Source organism: Gigantopelta aegis, chromosome 14, assembly GCF_016097555.1.
Source record: "Gigantopelta aegis isolate Gae_Host chromosome 14, Gae_host_genome, whole genome shotgun sequence".
Classification (NCBI taxonomy): Eukaryota; Metazoa; Mollusca; class Gastropoda; order Neomphalida; family Peltospiridae; genus Gigantopelta; species Gigantopelta aegis.
Genome location: NC_054712.1, coordinates 59,585,121 through 59,606,681, shown reverse-complemented (window position 1 = coordinate 59,606,681; position 21,561 = coordinate 59,585,121). Strand labels below are relative to the sequence as shown.

Here is a 21,561-nt window from a genome sequence, read left to right as displayed (position 1 = left end):
ATAAAAATCATACAGGCTCTAGACAGATTGCCAAATGGGCAAGTTTTATCATGGTGGCTTCGGACCATCCTGAGTTTGTAGTCATTTTAAAAGATGTTCAGCAAATAAAATTTTCACATTATTAAAATTTCAATTTACTTACATTTTCTTGCTTAGAATATGAATATCTCTATAACAAATGCTTTTCTGGACATTGTAATATTTTGTAGTATTTCAATATCGATTATTGTCTAAAATAATTTTGTACATACAAATTTATTTTATTTCTTTCTATGACCAAATTTGAAATAATTTGACCAAAGATAACTTCTCACATATTTATCTGTGTAATGCTTTATATTTAAAAAGTGTTAGTGTTTTGGGGTTTTTAAAACTGACAACAAAAGCAGGATGTATGTTTATTTTGTTGGGAGGAACAAATGGAAGTCTTGCTAGGACTGGAAACTCAGGATAGTACCTTTAAAAAATAAATGTGTAGACAATACTTTAAACCTAACACTGATCTGAAGACACAAAAAGATACTGGAAGGTCTGTGCATTATCACCATTATCCTGAAACAAGTATATTGCGTAAATGTATGTGTTCATTGGTTTTTCTAGGGTTTTTCTCTCCTCCAAACACAGAAGTGAATATTTCTTTGAGCATAATACATGTAATAATAGTTAGGCCCAAAACACACCAATTCTGTTATGGGTGGAAGAATTGGTGTGAGTCACCACTTTCACTCACGACAGGTGTGTGCTACAACATCTTGTTGTGAATGTGCACGTAAAATCCTAAGTCAAGACAAACACATCAGAGCTGTATCTGGATCTGGTGAATATGGTACCATTCGAAAAACAAACACACTTAATCGAATGGTGCAGTATACACCGAGATGAATTTATATAACGCAGGTGTTTAAGCATTGTAAATGTATGTAGTTACATGTGTATAAGTCTAAAACAGGCTAAATTCAGCTCACCATGTCTGTGCTGGTGTGAACTACAGAATCTGGCAGCAGATGACATACATCCAAAGGGTGGGACATAGCTCAGTGGTAAAGTACTCACTTGATGTGTGGTTGGTTTACAATCGATCCCCGTCAGTGGGCCACTGAGCTATTTCTCATTCCAGCTAATGCACCATGATTGATCAAAGGCCGTGGTATGTGCTATTCTGTCCTTGAGATGGTGCATATAAAAGATCCCTTGCCACTAACGAAAAAATTTAGCGGGTTTACTCTGAAGACTACGAGACAAAATGACCAAACATCCAATAGCTGATGATTAATAAGTCAATGTGCTCTAGTGGTGTCATTAAACAAAATAAACGTTACTTTAGGACATAGACCCAATTTTAGTGTGTCTTGGGCCTTACATTGTCATGTCTGTGCTGGTGTGAACTACAGATCTGGCAGCTGATCACATAGACCCAGCTTTCGTGTGTTTTGGGTCTTACATTGCATTTAATGTCCTGTTCACCTAAACTTTTGCCCTTTATCTCAGCATTTAAACTGTCTCTTGATGCCTTTTGATCAAAAATCAAATGTTGAGATAATAAAAGTAATGGTTCTCTTGTCACCTATTTAAGGCAAAGAATTTTACTGTTACAACCATATTATAACCTTTATGTAGATCTGAAGGCAGCATGGGGAATATCGGACACTAATTGCTGTAATTAAAACTTTTATTGTTAAAATATGTAAAATTCAACCCTACTAGTATCTAACTAGGTAAAGTTTTGTGCAGTATTGGCCATAATAATTTCTCTGTTACATCCAGTCAAAATACATGTACTGTTAAAAATCGTTAAACACTAAATTTGGAAGCTAATGTATTTATTATTCTGTGTTTTTCATCTTTTTTTTACAATATCAGTAAACTGAATTACTGAAATACTTAGTTTCAAACATGGCCGCCATGAAAAGTGACCAACTGCAGGTCATCTGTCTTTTTTTTTCTTTTCTTAATAAAATGTTTAGTATACCCAAAGATTGTTCTAAAGAATGACAAACACACTTGAAGAGTTCATTTCCAAAACACTGACAAACACACTTGAAGAGTTTTATTTCCAAAACACTGACAAACACACTTGAAGAGTTCATTTCCAAAACACTGACAAACACACTTGAAGAGTTCATTTCCAAAACACTGACAAACACACTTGAAGAGTTCATTTCCAAAACACTGACAAACACACTTGAAGAGTTCATTTCCAAAACACTGACAAACACACTTGAAGAGTTTTATTTCCAAAACACTGACAAAGACTCTTGAAGAGTTCATTTCCAAAACACTGACAAACACACTTGAAGAGTTCATTTCCAAAACACTGACAAACACACTTGAAGAGTTCATTTCCAAAACACTGACAAACACACTTCAAATTGAAGAGTTTTATTTCCAAAACACTGACAAAGACTTTTGAAGAGTTCATTTCCAAAACACTGACAAACACACTTGAAGCGTTCATTTCCAAAACACATTTTTCCGAAATTTCTAGATTTTGGAATTAAACCCCTGCAATTAAGAAAATGTCCACAGCAAAACAAAAGAAAAAAAATTATTTGGAAAAAAAACAAAAAACTCAACATCAGTAGTACCTAAAGAATTAAAAACTCCACAGCATTGCAGATTGCTGTGGGCAATTACCAGGGTTGAAGTTAGCAGTGAAGGTATACAGATGTTGGAACAGCTCAACAATACAACAATACCCAGTAATGTTTTTATCAAAACACCATATGCCCATTGAACACAATGTTAAAACAGTGCTTTATGGATTGCTGCTCCACTGTGGAAATGTAGTCGATGCTGGATGTAATAGAAACATTATTGACCATTACTGGACTAAGTAATGTTCTGATAATCTGTTTTTACAATAACAAACAAGAGGAAAACAATTTCCTTTAGCTATAGAAATTATCAGCAATTAGATGAAATGTTTTTGGATTTATGTTTTGTAAAACATGCCTTTTTTGTTGATTTTTCCATATTGCTATACATATTTGTCATTTGTGTGTAAAAATTTACAATCTATGTGCTTCTATTTATCAAGGAAACATGTTTTCATGCACTCGTGTACATTGCATTTTTTAGCCATGCATTCTTGAATATGTCGAACATGGATGTATGTGTGCATTTTGTGAATATATGGCTTTAAGACTGATTGGGTTGGATTTTTATTCTAGTTTAGTGAACATCAACTTTGACATTGCATAATGTGATGTCCCTAGCACATGATTTCCCTTAAAGCTTATGGCCTTCACATAAATAGGAGACAACTCGTTATTCCTCATTTCCCTTAAAGCTTATGGCCTTCACATAAATAGGAGACAACTCGTTATTCCCTGTGGCCCAGTGGTAAAGAACTCAGCTGATGTGTGGTCAGTCTAGGATTGATCCCCGTCCGTGGGCCATTAGACTATTTCTTGTTCCATCAGTACTCCACCACTGGTATTACAAAGGCTGTGCATGTACCGGTATGTGCTATCCTGTCTGTACATATGAAAGATCCCTTTAACTGATGGACAAATGTAGCAGGTTTTCTCTCAGACTAATGTCAAATTTACCAAATGGTTGACATCCAACAGTTCCAACCGATGATTAATAAACCAATATGTTCTAGTTGTGTCGTTAAACAAAACAACCTTTAACTTTTAACCAATATTTTCTTACCTAGACATTTCATAATTTTGTCTGTTACCATAATAAATGAGAAGCCTACAATCTAATCAAAATGTGAATTATGGTGAATCGTATCAAATTTATATTTTCAAAAATAGTCCAGCAAAGCAAGGGCATTTATTTATATTAGGGGCAGCACAACTCCGTGATAAAATGGTCACCTGATGTGCAGTCGGGTCTAGGTTCGATCCCCATCAGCCAGTGCTCCACAACTGGTGTAACAAAGGCTGTGGTATGTTGTATCCTGTCTGGTATGCTGCATATAAAAGATCCCTTGATGCTAATCAAAGAGTAGCCTGTGATGGCACCAGGGTTTTTTCCTATTGTTATCCGTGTGGTCCTTGATCATATGTCCAACACCAAATAACCATAATTAAAATGTGTTAAGTGCGTCATTAAATTAAACTTCCTACCTTCAATATTTATGACAACCATAGCAGAATTTTCTGCATTCTAAGGGACATAACCCATGCATATTGGTTCAGTTGCCTCTTACAGAAGTTACACCCACACAATCCATTCTACTCTAATACTGTTACAAAACAGAAACATTGTATCGGATCAAAACAATCTTTTCAAATTATAAATGCCATTTATTGTAACAAAGTAGATGGTGCTACATGTATGTCAGCAGATACCAGCAGTTAGAACAATAGAACTAAAATGGCTGCCATGCTACAGTGACACCTTGGCACACTTGTTTTCATTATCAGCCTCAATGGTGTGGTGGATAAACCATCAGACATAAGGCAGGTAGGTACTTGGTTAACATGCAGCCCGGCACCCGCTCTCACTCAGAGAGTTTTAAAGGAAACATGTCACGTAACCCATATTTGGCCAACCATGTACAATTAATTATAAATTGAATCACCTAAAAAAAAATTTTTTAAGATTAATTACTTAAAATATCTCCAGTGGGTAGGTGTAAGACCACTACAAACTCTTCTCTCACTAACAACTAAAAACCCAGTCCTAGACCGACAGCCCAGATAACTGAGGTGCATGATCAAGGCAGCATGCTTGAACCTTAGTTTGATATAAGCGCGAAAATAAGTTAAAATGAAATGTTTTGATTGTAATTGTGACACTTGGTCCAGAATGTTGGATTAGGAACTTTAAAGGGATGCACGCATAGGTGGACTGGTAGGCATCTTCAACGGTATTTAATGCACATTACCAGTACTGCTTAATATCAACAAGTATATTTAATTAATAAAAAAAATGAAATGTGAATGGAAACATTACAATGTATTTTTCACTGTTAGAACCTCTTCTTTTTTTTAATACATATAACTGAATTCATACTTGAATCATGATTAACGTATCACAATTCAGTTTCATAATAGTTTTCACCAGGTTCATTTGTCACTTTTGCCAAACTAGGATAAAATGATTGAATGATAAAATCAATACTACAAATCTAAAAAAACCTGTTCGTTACTTTATTAACACATAATCCATGACATGAAGCTGTAAAGTGACATATAAATGCCTATGGAACATGCACTTGTTTCGTTGTTCTGTTCACATGTGAATAGTGAAACGTGAATCATAACTGGGTGAATTGTAACAGGGTGGGACGTAGACCAGTGGTAAAGCTCTTGCCTGCTGCACAGTCAATTTAAGATCAATCGGTCGGTGGGCTCATTGAGCTATTTGCTACTAAACAAAACAAAATTACATCATTTGGGGGGGTTTTGGTAGGGGGTATTTTCAAGTATTTGTCTATGATCATCAACATAATTTTACAATGTTTTGATGTGAATTGCCATTCTTTTTGTATTATATTAGATGGAGGAAAACCCATTTTCAACAGGTTTTCATTTTCCAAATATATACATATATAGAAAATAACTGGTTAGAACAGGAAAAATCCAATGATAGAATGATCCTGCGAGCATTCTACCCACCGACGTAGGTCCTGATTATAACGTGTATGAATCCTGCTACCCACTGATGTAGGTCCTGATTATAACGTGTATGAATCCTGCTACCCACTGATGTAGGTCCTGATTATAACTGTATGAATCCTGTTACCCACTGATGTAGGTCCTGATTATAACGTGTATGAATCCTGCTACCCACTGATGTAGGTCCTGATTATAACTGTATGAATCCCGTTACCCACTGATGTAGGTCCTGATTATAACGTGTATGAATCCTGCTACCCACTGATGTAGGTCCTGATTATAACTGTATGAATCCCGTTACCCACTGATGTAGGTCCTGATTATAACTGTATGAATCCTGCTACCCACTGATGTAGGTCCTGATTATAACGTGTATGAATCCCGCTACCCACTGATGTAGGTCCTGATTATAACTGTATGAATCCCGTTACCCACTGATGTAGGTCCTGATTATAACTGTATGAATCCTGTTACCCACTGATGTAGGTCCTGATTATAACTGTATGAATCCTGCTACCCACTGATGTAGGTCCTGATTATAACTGTATGAATCCTGTTACCCACTGATGTAGGTCCTGATTATAACGTGTATGAATCCTGCTACCCACTGATGTAGGTCCTGATTATAACTGTATGAATCCTGTTACCCACTGATGTAGGTCCTGATTATAACTGTATGAATCCTGCTACCCACTGATGTAGGTCCTGATTATAACGTGTATGAATCCTGCTACCCACTGATGTAGGTCCTGATTATAACTGTATGAATCCTGTTACCCACTGATGTAGGTCCTGATTATAACTGTATGAATCCTACTACCCACTGATGTAGGTCCTGATTATAACGTGTATGAATCCTGCTACCCACTGATGTAGGTCCTGATTATAACTGTATGAATCCTGTTACCCACTGACGTAGGTCCTGATTATAACGTGTATGAATCCTGCTACCCACTGATGTAGGTCCTGATTATAACTGTATGAATCCTGCTACCCACTGATGTAGGTCCTGATTATAACTGTATGAATCCTGTTACCCACTGATGTAGGTCCTGATTATAACGTGTATGAATCCTGTTACCCACTGATGTAGGTCCTGATTATAACTGTATGAATCCTGCTACCCACTGATGTAGGTCCTGATTATAACGTGTATGAATCCTGCTACCCACTGATGTAGGTCCTGATTATAACTGTATGAATCCCGTTACCCACTGATGTAGGTCCTGATTATAACTGTATGAATCCTGTTACCCACTGATGTAGGTCCTGATTATAACGTGTATGAATCCCGCTACCCACTGATGTAGGTCCTGATTATAACTGTATGAATCCCGTTACCCACTGATGTAGGTCCTGATTATAACTGTATGAATCCTGTTACCCACTGATGTAGGTCCTGATTATAACTGTATGAATCCTGTTACCCACTGATGTAGGTCCTGATTATAACTGTATGAATCCTGTTACCCACTGATGTAGGTCCTGATTATAACGTGTATGAATCCTGTTACCCACTGATGTAGGTCCTGATTATAACGTGTATGAATCCTGCTACCCACTGATGTAGGTCCTGATTATAACTGTATGAATCCCGTTACCCACTGATGTAGGTCCTGATTATAACTATGAATCCTGTTACCCACTGATGTAGGTCCTGATTATAACGTGTATGAATCCTGCTACCCACTGATGTAGGTCCTGATTATAACTGTATGAATCCTGCTACCCACTGATGTAGGTCCTGATTATAACTGTATGAATCCTGTTACCCACTGATGTAGGTCCTGATTATAACGTGTATGAATCCTGCTACCCACTGATGTAGGTCCTGATTATAACTGTATGAATCCTGTTACCCACTGATGTAGGTCCTGATTATAACTGTATGAATCCTGCTACCCACTGATGTAGGTCCTGATTATAACGTGTATGAATCCTGCTACCCACTGATGTAGGTCCTGATTATAACTGTATGAATCCTGTTACCCACTGATGTAGGTCCTGATTATAACTGTATGAATCCTACTACCCACTGATGTAGGTCCTGATTATAACGTGTATGAATCCTGCTACCCACTGATGTAGGTCCTGATTATAACTGTATGAATCCTGTTACCCACTGACGTAGGTCCTGATTATAACGTGTATGAATCCTGCTACCCACTGATGTAGGTCCTGATTATAACTGTATGAATCCTGCTACCCACTGATGTAGGTCCTGATTATAACTGTATGAATCCTGTTACCCACTGATGTAGGTCCTGATTATAACGTGTATGAATCCTGTTACCCACTGATGTAGGTCCTGATTATAACTGTATGAATCCTGCTACCCACTGATGTAGGTCCTGATTATAACGTGTATGAATCCTGCTACCCACTGATGTAGGTCCTGACTTTTAAAAGTTGTGGAACTTCACTGATTATAACGTGTATGAATCCTGCTACGGTCAGACTACCAACTGCCAACACAAACTTGGCCAACTTTCTGCTGTCACGACATCTACAACTGTCCAGTTGCTAGTCTGAGCGCTATTACAACTCGATTCTCGTTGTATAACCCATTAGTTGTTAATCTCAGCAAAACTGTCTTAAGTTGGGAGTTGAGGGAAGTTACAAGGCAACCGTCAAGTTAGACCCTAGCATTAGATTCACTACACTTGGTGCAAAAACAACATAAGAAATCCAAGAATGTAGATATTTAATAGTTTTACAAACCATAATAACATAATGTATAAATCATGAAGTCAAAACATCTTGTATAGTAATAATGTATATATCATGAACTCATGCAAAACAATATACATAGTAATAATGAATAAATAAAAAAGTCAAAACAAACATACCAGTAGTAAAATAATGTATAAATCATGAACTAAAAACTAAATACATAGTAACATAATCTACATATATAAATCATGATGTCAAAACAACATACATAGTAAAATAATGTATAAATCATGAACTAAAAACAAAATACATAGAATCATGAAGTATAAATCATGTCAAAACATGCATAGTAACAAATGTATAAACCCTGAACTAAAAACAACATACATTGTAACAAATGTATAAACCCTGAACTAAAAACAACATAGATTGTAACAAATGTATAAATCATGATGTCAAAACAACATACATAGTAATATAATGTATAAATCATGATGTCAAAACAACATACATAGTAATATAATGTATAAATCATTAATTAAAAACAACATATTAACATAATGTATAAATCATGGAGATAAGAAAAAAATTAATATATATATATTTTAAAAAAACCTAGTGACTATAATCAAATAATTTCTCTCATTTTGCCGCTGAATATAATACAAACCTGCACTACAGTGTCAAAAGGCACTATGGTGTCAAAAGGCACTACAGTGTCAAAAGGCACTAGGGTGTCAAAAGGCACTACGGTGTCAAAAGGCTATGTCCAAATTGTTTATTGGACTAAATAAACTAACTGAACAGAGAGGTCAGAAATGACCACAGTAGTTTTCTCACTTGTTATTTTCCTTAAAACTGCATTCAGTTACCATTATCAAATTACCAAAATTATCAGATGTAGTTTATAATAAGAAGATTAACAATCTATTTTTTGCCCAGTCAAATAGTTTCTTCAAAACTCAAGCATTAGTATGCGCAGCTACAAATTAAAAGTGATTTGTTAATATTCCTTTATACTGCATTTGAGGATTGCCGGTAAATATTGCAAACAAAAATGATTACTAAATTAGAAGAGAAATCATGCTAAAGGTTGAGACATGTTTATCACCCTGTTAAAAGTATTAAATCATTTCTGTCATTGAATATATTTTAAAGTCAATACAGTTTACTGGTGTATCTTTTCTTATCCTAATAAAAATATCGCAACTCACTTTAAGGTGAGTGCCATTATTATTCAATTTTTTGGACTTAAAAAACCCCCCAACCCACCCCAAAATTATACAGTAGTCTGTTTGTCATAGCAGGGCAGAATGAATGTGAATGGCTAAATACTAGTATTCCACTGCATCACATCACTATAATATAAAATGTTAAATATGTTTACGGTCTCCAATAGCCTGTTTTGTTTCTCCAGTGACTATCACTTTACAAATTCACTAATAAGCTGAATATTAATGTAATTATGTGCATTAATTTATCGATATAAGGTGTGTGTGTGTGTGTGTGTGTGTGTGTGTGTGTGTGTATATATATATATATATATATATATATATATCACCTTTTCCAATACACATTTTCATGCACAGAAAACCTCCCAAGTTGATGAGTTTTCCAAGTGCGAGTTTTCCCCTTGGCGACTTAATGTGGAATGTTTGCTGGTGGCTTAAATGAAAAGATAATTATCCAGATCTGTTGTACTGATTGCATGGGAACATGGATAACAATATTTGAGTGATGAAGCGACCAACTGAGCAGAACAAGGAAACGTTGATAAACCTTGTAGAGAATCGTCTACTTTATGATGTGCATTGTAGGGATCACAGAAATACAATCATGATCACTAACATGTTGATAAACCTAATAGAGAATTGTCTACTTTATGATGTGCATTGTAGGGATCACAGAAATACAATCATGATCACTAACAACATGTTGATAAACCTAATAGAGAATCGTCTACTTTATGATGTGCATTGTAGGGATCACAGAAATACAATCATGATCACTAACAACATGTTGATAAACCTTATAGAGAATCGTCTACTTTATGATGTGCATTGTAGGGATCACAGAAATACAATCATGATCACTAACAACATGTTGATAAACCTTATAGAGAATCGTCTACTTTATGATGTGAATTGTAGGGATCACAGAAATACAATCATGATCACTAACACATGATGAGAATTTTCAGCTAAATGGACGTGGAGGGCTATGATTTTAAGTACCCGATATAATAAGCATTCTAAAGTGATGATAAATCAAATGAAATGAAAGTAATGTGTATAGGAATCTACCCATGAAAATGCAGATGTGGCAATGAAAATTACGTCAATGGAAAGTAAATCCTTACATTAATTGCTCAAGAAATGGCATTAATGGAAAGTAGGCCTTACATTAATTGCTCAAGAAATGACATTAATGGAAAGTAGGCTTTACATTAATTGCTCAAGAAATGACATTAATGGAAAATAGGCTTTACATTAATTGCTCAAAAAATTACATTAATGGAAAATAGGTCTTACATTAATTACTCAAGAAATGGCATTAATAGGGAAGTAGGCCTTATATTAATTGCTCAAGAAATGGCATTAATAGGAAAGTAGGGCTTACAGTAATTGTAACCAACAATGTTTCCAACTTGATGAACATTATTCCATTTCTGGAATTACTAAAATTGGCAATTGTCGCAGTTGGAGAGAAAAGGACTGTAATGTGCAGGTGGACAGCGGAAGAAAGTGAAAGAAATGAGGAGTTGTCACATTGGGAAGAAAGTGAAAGAAAGGAGGAGTTGTTAGATTGGGAAGAAAGTGAAAGAAGGGAGGAGTTGTCAGATTGGGAAGAAAGTGAAAGAAATGAGGAGTTGTTAGATTGGGAAGAAAGTAAAAGAAAGGAGGAGTTGTTAGATTGGGAAGAAAGTAAAAGAACGGAGGAGTTGTTAGATTGGGAAGAAAGTGAAAGAAAGGAGGAGTTGTCAGATTGAATTCCATCTCAGGGGGCAGTGGGATTACAAAAAAAAGAAAGAAAAAAAAAGGCAATTTTGGAAGCCATGTATTTCTGTCACAGACAAGTTGTGCACTATTGTTCAAGTAGAATAAAAACTGAGAAAGGAAAGAAATGTTTTGTTTACCAGCACCTCGGCACACTTTAAACTATGGCTATAATTTTGGTATCCAACAGTTTGTGTCAACACTTGGTCCAAAGTATGAGGAAATCCACTGCCTATTCATAAGTTACTTTCCTCTGCATAGTGACTAGGGATCTTTAATCTGCACTTTCCTACAGACTGGAAAGCACATAATATCATGGCCATACACACTTCACAAACTATCAAACTTACCAACATATACCAAATTGTCCCATTTGTACTTTATACCAATCCGACTCGAGTGACCAGTGCTTTTCGTCGAAGTGTTTGACCATGAACTCTCGGGCACAGCAGATTACTGCCCAGCAGCTCTTGTGGTGTTGCACTTTCTTCCAATAGGCTTGGAGGTATGGCCGCCTCTCTTCTGGGAAGAAAAATGGTTCGAATCCCAGAAACCAAATTCGTCCGAGAAGCACGGCTAACGAGATATCAACGGCAGTGAACTGTGCATCACACAGCCACGTGTCCTGACCCGATTCTGAAATTTTAAGTTATGAAATTCAGACAATAGGTTGAGTTTTTAAAAAGTAATATTATATATACAGTGTTGAAACAAGTTAAAAATAATGGTGGCAGCAGAACTTGGGATATAATTGGCTGTATTGCACTAATACGATTTTAGTGTTTGAAAGATTCTATTTAAATTGATGGTCACCCGATAAAGACTACATTTGTAAAATTTATTGTCACCCTTAGTTAATAAACTTAAAAAGATTACTTCAGGGGATTGGGCAATGCTAATTTTCAACTGTATACATACAGGTCTATAGGAAGAAGGGGGGGGGGGGGATGTGCCCCTCCCCACTTGAGGACGAAAATGTATGGGGGTTTTCCTATTCTATATAAATAAGGATTGTTCCCCCCATCCCCACAATTCCTGATATCATTCTTATGGGCCTGATATATATACTGATAGTTTTTAATCTGTGGCACTCTAGTTTTTTTTAGAGGTATGAACGTGCCTCTGCATGCCCCTAAATTCAATCTGATGGGTGTGAAATATTGTGTCCGTTAATAAATATTGTGTCCCTGACTGCACAAGACACAGTGTACTAGGGCAGAATTTTGTTTTACTTATTCATTATAAAAAGTATAAAAGTATTTTTAAAATTGTGTTTGTATATTGTGAAAATGGTGGTGGGAAAATGCAAACATGTATTACAGTAACACACTTATACATTGTACAAAAGGAAGGATATAAGTCAATTCACACCACAACCCACAAACACTTGACTATTTTGCACAATGAATTATGTGTTACACAAAAGGTTACTATATATATAAAACATTTTCTTTTCAGTTTTTAATATTATTTTTCCTTGTTTATAAAACATTTCAACACACCATATCATTTTCTGTTTTTACCTAGTCCAGATTAATAGTATTATTTGCTAAAGGTATATTTTATAATAAAATAAAGTTAAAACCAGATTAAAAAAACCCAAACAAAACAATTCCCCAAGTTGTAATCAAATAAGCCTATCAGGAGATGACATTATATACTCTTCAAAAGAAGAAACGCAAAACTACATTGTCGTAACATTTGGAGAATTGATTTAATTATTGAATGGTGAGTCCGATAATTACCAAATGTTGCAGGATTGTTCACAATTCACTCTAGTCCATTGTGAGTAAGTGATAGGACACACCACCAAGGTCAAGGTCATCTGGAGTCAATACCGGGTGTGGCCTCCGCGTGTGTTGACAACTGCCTGGCACCGCCTGCCCATTGAAGCAACCAGAGTACGGATGACGTCCCAGGGGATGGTGGCCCACTCGGCCTGCAAGGCTGCTGCCAGCTCGGGCAGGGTCTGGGGCTGTGGTTATCGCTGTCGGAGGCGTCGGTCCAACTCGTCCCATAGATGCTCAATTGGGTTCAAATCCGGTGATATCGATGGCCAAGGAAGGACATTAATGTTGTTGTTCTGTAGGAAAGCCGTTGTGAGACGTGCTGTGTGAGGCCTGGCGTTGTCATGTTGGAACACTGCGTTGGCATTGGCCATAACTGGAACGATGTGTGGCCGGAGGATCTGGTCAATGTAGCCCTGTGCATTCAGGTTGCCCTGCACGTGGACCAGGTCAGTTCTGCCAGTGTGTGAGATGGCTGCCCACACCATGACACTACCCCCGCCGAATCTGTCCACTTCCTGCACGTAGTTTGCCGCATAACGTTCACCACGACGCCTATACACGCGACATCTTCCATCATGACGTCGGAGCAGAAATCGGGACTCGTCACTGAACCACACCTGTCTCCATCGCAGTTGAGGCCATTGTCGATGAATCTGGCACCACTGCAGTCGGAGTCGACGGTGTTGTGGTGTTAAGATGACACCTCGAACTGGACGTCTGGCACGAATTCCTACCTCACATAGGCGGTTCCGTACGGTCTGGTCGGATATCCTGCGCAAACCTGGTATTGCTGCGGCTGTGGAGGTGGCAGTAGTCAATCGTTCCCGAAGGTGGCGTACCCGGATGTAGCGGTCCTGCCCGGGGGTAGTGACCCGTGGTCGACCGGATCTAGGGAGGTCACGTGTTGATCCATGTTGCTGGTAACGGTCCCACAGTCTGGAGATGGTGCTTGGGGACACATGGAATGCCCTGGCAACGGCCGTTCTGGATTCGCCTGCGTCTAGTCGGCCGATGGCATTGTTTCTCTGCGGTTCACTGAGACGTGGCATGTCCTGGATTGTCAACTGTCGGCCAGATACAGAGGCCAGGCAAGCGAACACCCTGCACTTTTATACTGTCGGTGTTCATGTTGCACGTGCAGACAACGCACGTGCAGTGGTGACATGGTTTGCACGTGGCTGCGTTTTTGCGAATATTCACATTTTGGAACTTTATTGTACAGTAGCTGCGTTTTATCGAATGTAACCGTGGGAATGTGTTTGGGACATGCAATGACCTTATATTCACAAAGCATGAACCGGTAGGAAACATAAAATCGGAGTTATAACCCATTTGTACTCTTTTGCGTTTCTTTTTTTGAAGAGTATACTATATTTTCATTTCCAATAAAGGCTATTGCAATTTTATTTTTTTAAATATTGAAAATCTTGCATGTGTAAGACCACTACACCTTCTCTCTCACTAACCACTAACAAATAACCCACTGTCCTGGACAGACAACCCAGATAGCTGAGATATGTGCGCAGGACAGCATGCTTCAACCTTAATTGAATATAGGCTCGAAAATAAGTTGAAATGAAATTAAATAATATCAATGTTATTGCCAAAGACACATGATGCACATACCGGTAAGGTACTTGGTCTTAAAGCACAATTCTGACAATAAATTGACATCTATTACAGTTATGCAGGCAAATTTTTGTTTTCAAAATTTTAATTAGCGATATATCTAGTCACTATTTATTAGTAACTACTATGTAATGTTTTAAAATTGTGTAGCGATCTCTGAAAGTTGTGTAGTGAATCGCGATGCAATATTGAACAAAACTGCCGTTATGGCAGTTAAAAAGGGACATAATAATTTTTCTCTTGAATAGTGACATATGATGTTTGATTTAGCGAAGGTATATAATGCAAACATGAATGATTCAAACCAATCTGTAAATATAAATGTAAAGTAACTGCCGGCCCGACAGGAACAAACAAACAAATCACCTGGCCCAAAGTGATGCTGAACAGAATAAACTGTTAGGAATGGTAGTATTTCGACCCCTGCTTGTAGTGTGCAGTTCTATTGAGTAAAATATCTCCAGTAAGCTTTAAAGAGACTGTTTGCTTCTGTTGTAATATGTTTGTGACTAACAAGAGCTGTTTTAACAATAAAAATTACATATTACACTCGTGTCACATTAGTCTGTGTGGCACAAAAGTCTGCGCATGTTAATTATCGATGTAAAGGCATTTGATGGCAAACATAGGATTGTTGTGGTATTAGAGTGGGAATCTTTGACAACTGTGGTGGGCAGCGATTGTGAAGAAATTACATAGCTTGGTCTCCAACTGTAATGAGAGCGTATAACCTTCCAAATGTCCGTCTACCTCTCTTACAGTCAGGGTACTCGGGCTAAGGTAACCTCAATGACCATTCTCAACTTACCGGACATCCGAATGACCATTCTTCACTTACAGGTAACCAGAACGACTGTTCTAGACTTGCAGGTAACCTCAACGACCATTCTTCACTTACAGGTAATCTGAATGACCGTTCTCCACTTACAGGTAATCTGTATGACCTGTTCTTCACTTACAGGTAATCTGAATGACCGTTCTCCACTTACAGGTAATCTGTATGACCTGTTCTTCACTTACAGGTAATCTGAATGACCGTTCTCCACTTACAGGTAATCTGTATGACCTGTTCTTCACTTACAGGTAACCTGAATGACCGTTCTTCACTTACAGGTAACCTGAATGACCGTTCTTCACTTACAGGTAACCTGTATGACCGTTCTCCACTTACAGGTAACCTGTATGACCGTTCTTCACTTACAGGTAACCTGAATGACCGTTCTTCACTTACAGGTAACCTGTATGACCTGTTCTTCACTTACAGGTAACCTGAATGACCGTTCTTCACTTACAGGTAACCTGAATGACCGTTCTCCACTTACAGGTAACCTGAATGACCGTTCTTCACTTACAGGTAACCTGTATGACCTGTTCTTCACTTACAGGTAACCTGAATGACCGTTCTTCACTTACAGGTAACCTGAATGACCGTTCTCCACTTACAGGTAACCTGTATGACCGTTCTTCACTTACAGGTAACCTGTATGACCTGTTCTTCACTTACAGGTAACCTGTATGACCTGTTCTTCACTTACAGGTAACCTGTATGACCTGTTCTTCACTTACAGGTAACCTGTATGACCGTTCTCCACTTACAGGTAACCTGAATGACCGTTCTTCACTTACAGGTAACCTGTATGACCGTTCTTCACTTACAGGTAATCTGAATGACCGTTCTTCACTTACAGGTAACCTGTATGACCGTTCTCAACTTACAGGTAACCTGTATGACCGTTCTTCACTTACAGGTAACCTGTATGACCGTTCTCAACTTACAGGTAACCTGTATGACCGTTCTCAACTTACAGGTAACCTGTATGACCGTTCTTCACTTACAGGTAACCTGTATGACCGTTCTTCACTTACAGGTAACCTGTATGACCGTTCTTCACTTACAGGTAACCTGAATGACCGTTCTCCACTTACAGGTAACCTGTATGACCTGTTCTTCACTTACAGGTAACCTGAATGACCGTTCTTCACTTACAGGTAACCTGTATGACCGTTCTTCACTTACAGGTAACCTGTATGACCTGTTCTTCACTTACAGGTAACCTGTATGACCGTTCTCCACTTACAGGTAACCTGAATGACCGTTCTTCACTTACAGGTAACCTGTATGACCGTTCTTCACTTACAGGTAATCTGAATGACCGTTCTTCACTTACAGGTAACCTGTATGACCGTTCTCAACTTACAGGTAACCTGTATGACCGTTCTCAACTTACAGGTAACCTGTATGACCGTTCTTCACTTACAGGTAACCTGAATGACCGTTCTCAACTTACAGGTAACCTGTATGACCGTTCTTCACTTACAGGTAACCTGTATGACCGTTCTTCACTTACAGGTAACCTGTATGACCGTTCTTCACTTACAGGTAACCTGAATGACCGTTCTCCACTTACAGGTAACCTGTATGACCTGTTCTTCACTTACAGGTAACCTGAATGACCGTTCTTCACTTACAGGTAACCTGTATGACCGTTCTTCACTTACAGGTAACCTGTATGACCGTTCTTCACTTACAGGTAACCTGTATGACCGTTCTTCACTTACAGGTAACCTGTATGACCGTTCTTCACTTACAGGTAACCTGAATGACCGTTCTCCACTTACAGGTAACCTGAATGACCGTTCTCAACTTACAGGTAACCTGTATGACCGTTCTCCACTTACAGGTAACCTGTATGACCGTTCTCCACTTACAGGTAACCTGAATTACCGTTCTCCACTTACAGGTAATCTGAATGATCGTTCTCCACTTACAGGTAATCTGTATGACCGTTCTCCACTTACAGGTAATCTGAATGATCGTTCTCCACTTACAGGTAATCTGTATGACCGTTCTCCACTTACAGGTAATCTGAATGACCGTTCTCCACTTACAGGTAACCTGTATGACCGTTCTCCACTTACAGGTAACCTGTATGACCGTTCTCCACTTACAGGTAACCTGAATGACCGTTCTCCACTTACAGGTAACCTGAATGACCTGTTCTTCACTTACAGGTAACCTGAATGATCGTTCTCCACTTACAGGTGTCCTGAACAACCAGTCTCCACTTACAGGTAACCTGAACAACCTTTCTCCACTTACAGGTAACCTGAACGACCGTTCTTCACTTACAGGTAAACATGAACAACCGTTCTCCACTTACAGGTAACCTGAACAACCGTTCTCCACTTACAGGTAACCTGAACGACCGTTCTTAACTTACAGGTAACCTGAACAACCGTTCTCGACTTACAGGTAACCTGAACGACCATTCTTAACTTACAGGTAACCCGAACAACCGTTCTCAACTTACAGGTAACCTCAACGACCGTTCTCGACTTACAGGTAATCTAAACGACCGTTCTTCACATACAGGTAACCTAAACGACCGTTCTCCACTTACAGGTAACTTGAACGACCGTACTTAACTTACAGGTAACCCGAACAACCGTTCTCGACTTACAGGTAACCTGAATGACCATTCTCAACTTACAGATAACCTCAACGACCGTTCTCCACTTACAGGTAACCTGAACGACCGTTCTCCACTTACAGGTAACCTAAACGACCGTTCTTCACTTACAGGTAACTTGAACGACCGTTCTTAACTTACAGGTAACCCGAACGACCGTTCTCAACTTACAGGTAACCTGAATGACCGTTCTCAACTTACAGGTAACCTGAATGACCGTTCTCCACTTACAGGTAATCTGAATGACCGTTCTCAACTTACAGGTAACCTCAACGACCGTTCTCGACTTACAGGTAATCTAAACGACCGTTCTTCACTTACAGGTAACCTAAACGACCGTTCTCCACTTACAGGTAACTTGAACGACCGTTCTCCACTTACAGGTAACCTGAACGACCGTTCTCCACTTACAGGTAACCTGACGACCGTTCTCCACTTACAGGTAACCTGAACGACCGTACTTAACTTACAGGTAACCCGAACAACCGTTCTCGACTTACAGGTAACCTGAATGACCATTCTCAACTTACAGATAACCTCAACGACCGTTCTCCACTTACAGGTAACCTGAACGACCGTTCTCCACTTACAGGTAACCTAAACGACCGTTCTTCACTTACAGGTAACTTGAACGACCGTTCTTAACTTACAGGTAACCCGAACGACCGTTCTCAACTTACAGGTAACCTGAATGACCGTTCTCAACTTACAGGTAACCTGAATGACCGTTCTCAACTTACAGGTAACCTGAATGACCGTTCTCAACTTACAGGTAACCTGTATGACCGTTCTTCACTTACAGGTAACCTGAATGACCGTTCTTCACTTACAGGTAACCTGAATGACCGTTCTTCACTTACAGGTAACCTGAATGACCGTTCTCAACTTACAGGTAACCTGAATGACCGTTCTCAACTTACAGGTAACCTCAACGACCGTTCTCGACTTACAGGTAATCTAAATGACCATTCTTCACATACAGGTAACCTAAACGACCGTTCTCCACTTACAGGTAACTTGAACGACCGTTCTCCACTTACAGGTAACCTGAACGACCGTTCTCCACTTACAGGTAACCTGACGACCGTTCTCCACTTACAGGTAACCTGAACGACCGTTCTCCACTTACAGGTAACCTGACAACCGTTCTCCACTTATAGGTAACTTGAACGACCGTTCTCCACTTACAGGTAACCTGAACAACTGTTCTTCACATACAGATAACCTGACGACCGTTCTCCACTTACAGGTAACCTGAACAACTGTTCTTCACTTACAGGTAACCTGACGACCGTTCTCCACTTACAGGTAACCTGAACAACTGTTCTTCACTTACAGGTAACCTGACGACCGTTCTCCACTTACAGGTAACCTGAACAACTGTTCTCCACTTACAGGTAACCCGATGACCGTTCTCCACTTACAGGTAACCTGAACAACTGTTCTCCACTTACAGGTAACCCGACGACCGTTCTCCACTTACAGGTAACCTGAACAACTGTTCTTCACTTACAGGTAACCTGAACAACTGTTCTTCACTTACAGGTAACCTGAACAACTGTTCTTCACTTACAGGTAACCTGACAACCGTTCTCCACTTACAGTAACCTGAACAACTGTTCTCCACTTACAGGTAACCTGAACAACTGTTCTTCACATACAGGTAACCTGAACAACTGTTCTCAACTTACAGGTAATCCGAACGACCATTCTCGACCTGAACAACCGTTCTCCACTTACAAGTAAACCTAAACAACCATTGTCCACTTACAGGTAACCTGAACAACTGTTCTTCACTTACAGGTAACCTGACGACCGTTCTTCACTTACAGGTAACCTGAATGACCGTTCTCCACTTACTTATTTCGATGCCTGAGCCACCAATATTGTAACAAATGTATTTAATGTACAACTTATTAGTTTAGTCATCAAAGGACTCTTTTAGATGGAAGTACCATAAGGCCTTCTTTATACTGACACAGTTGCGCTGCCTGTTCATCATAGTGCACGTTTCTACAATTGGATTAACATGCCTTCGGATTTTACGGAAACCATGTCGGTAGCGTGTTGGTAAAATCACGGAACCAAAATTTGGTTTCCCATGATTATTATATGGAGTACAACTATTGAGTGGAACCAAAACACAGTTTCTGATGAGTTCCCATGATCACAAGGCAAGGAACAGAAACCGTGCTGTCATGATACTACTGCTGACGATACAATACAAAATACCCTTGCTTGTGTAACAATTCCTGTTTTGATTTTGTATCGATTTACCAACACCAATTTCTACTGAAATGTACTAAATTGACAAGTCATTTCCTTCAATGAAAAGCAGTTAAGTGGACATACAATAAGTGCCTGCTTATGTCAATATAGCTATGATGTGGTTTTTCCACTGTAAACTGTATACAATACGTACCTGCTTATGTCAATATAGCTATGATGTGAAGTTTCCACGGTAAACTGTATACAATACGTGCCTGCTTATGTCAATATGTTTATGTGTTTTTTCCACTGTAAACTGTATACAATACGTGCCTGCTTATGTCAATATAGCTATGATGTGGAGTTTCCACTGTAAACTGTATACAATACGTGCCTGCTTATGTCAATATGTCTATGATGTGGCGTTTCCACTGTAAACTGTATACAATATGTGCCTGTTTATGTCAATATGTCTATGATGTGGCATTTCCACTGTAAACTGTGTTTAATCAGTGTTTCACTTTTATCATGTTTATTTCTTATTTTTAAAATCACTTCACCCAAGCTTCAACTTCTAGTTTCACTGAGAAAACACTTTGTATCAGGTTTTGTGATATGTATGATATTGCATGTTACGTATTGAAATACCTGTAGGAAGTACAATATGGCCTGCTGTTATTATGTTACGTATCGTGAGATAGGTGTGTGATGACAGCCCTACATATACAGGAAGTACAATATGGCCTGCTGTTATTATGTTACGTATCGTGAGATAGGTGTGTGATGACAGCCCTACATATACAGGAAGTACAATATGGCCTGTTGTTATTATGTTACGTATCGTGAGATAGGTGTCTGATGACAGCCCTACATATACAGGAAGTACAATATGGCCTGCTGTTATTATGTTACGTATCGTGTAGGTGTGTGATGACAGCCCTACGTATACAGGAAGTACAATATGGCCTGCTGTTATTATGTTACATATCGTGAGATAGGTGTGTGATGACAGCCCTACGTATACAGGAAGTACAATATGGCCTGTTGTTATTATGTTACGTATCGTGAGATAGGTGTGTGATGACAGCCCTACGTATACAGGAAGTACAATATGGCCTGCTGTTATTATGTTACGTATCGTGAGATAGGTGTGTGATGACAGCCCTACATATACAGGAAGTACAATATGGCCTGCTGTTATTATGTTACGTATCGTGAG

At 38.7% G+C, this 21,561-nt stretch overlaps 1 protein-coding gene across 2 annotated transcripts in view; it reads right to left on the bottom strand.

The window, feature by feature from the left end:
• Nucleotides 1-8,266: 8,266 nt before the first annotated feature.
• LOC121388165 (ganglioside-induced differentiation-associated protein 1-like) overlaps nucleotides 8,267-21,561 on the bottom strand; it is a 78,480-nt gene continuing 65,185 nt past the window's right edge. For both annotated transcript variants that reach the window (XM_041519404.1, XM_041519403.1), the window contains one exon: nucleotides 8,267-11,881. In XM_041519404.1, the coding sequence (XP_041375338.1) occupies nucleotides 11,592-11,881 (290 nt within the window). In that variant the 3' untranslated portion in view covers nucleotides 8,267-11,591. The remainder of the gene's footprint in view (nucleotides 11,882-21,561) is intronic.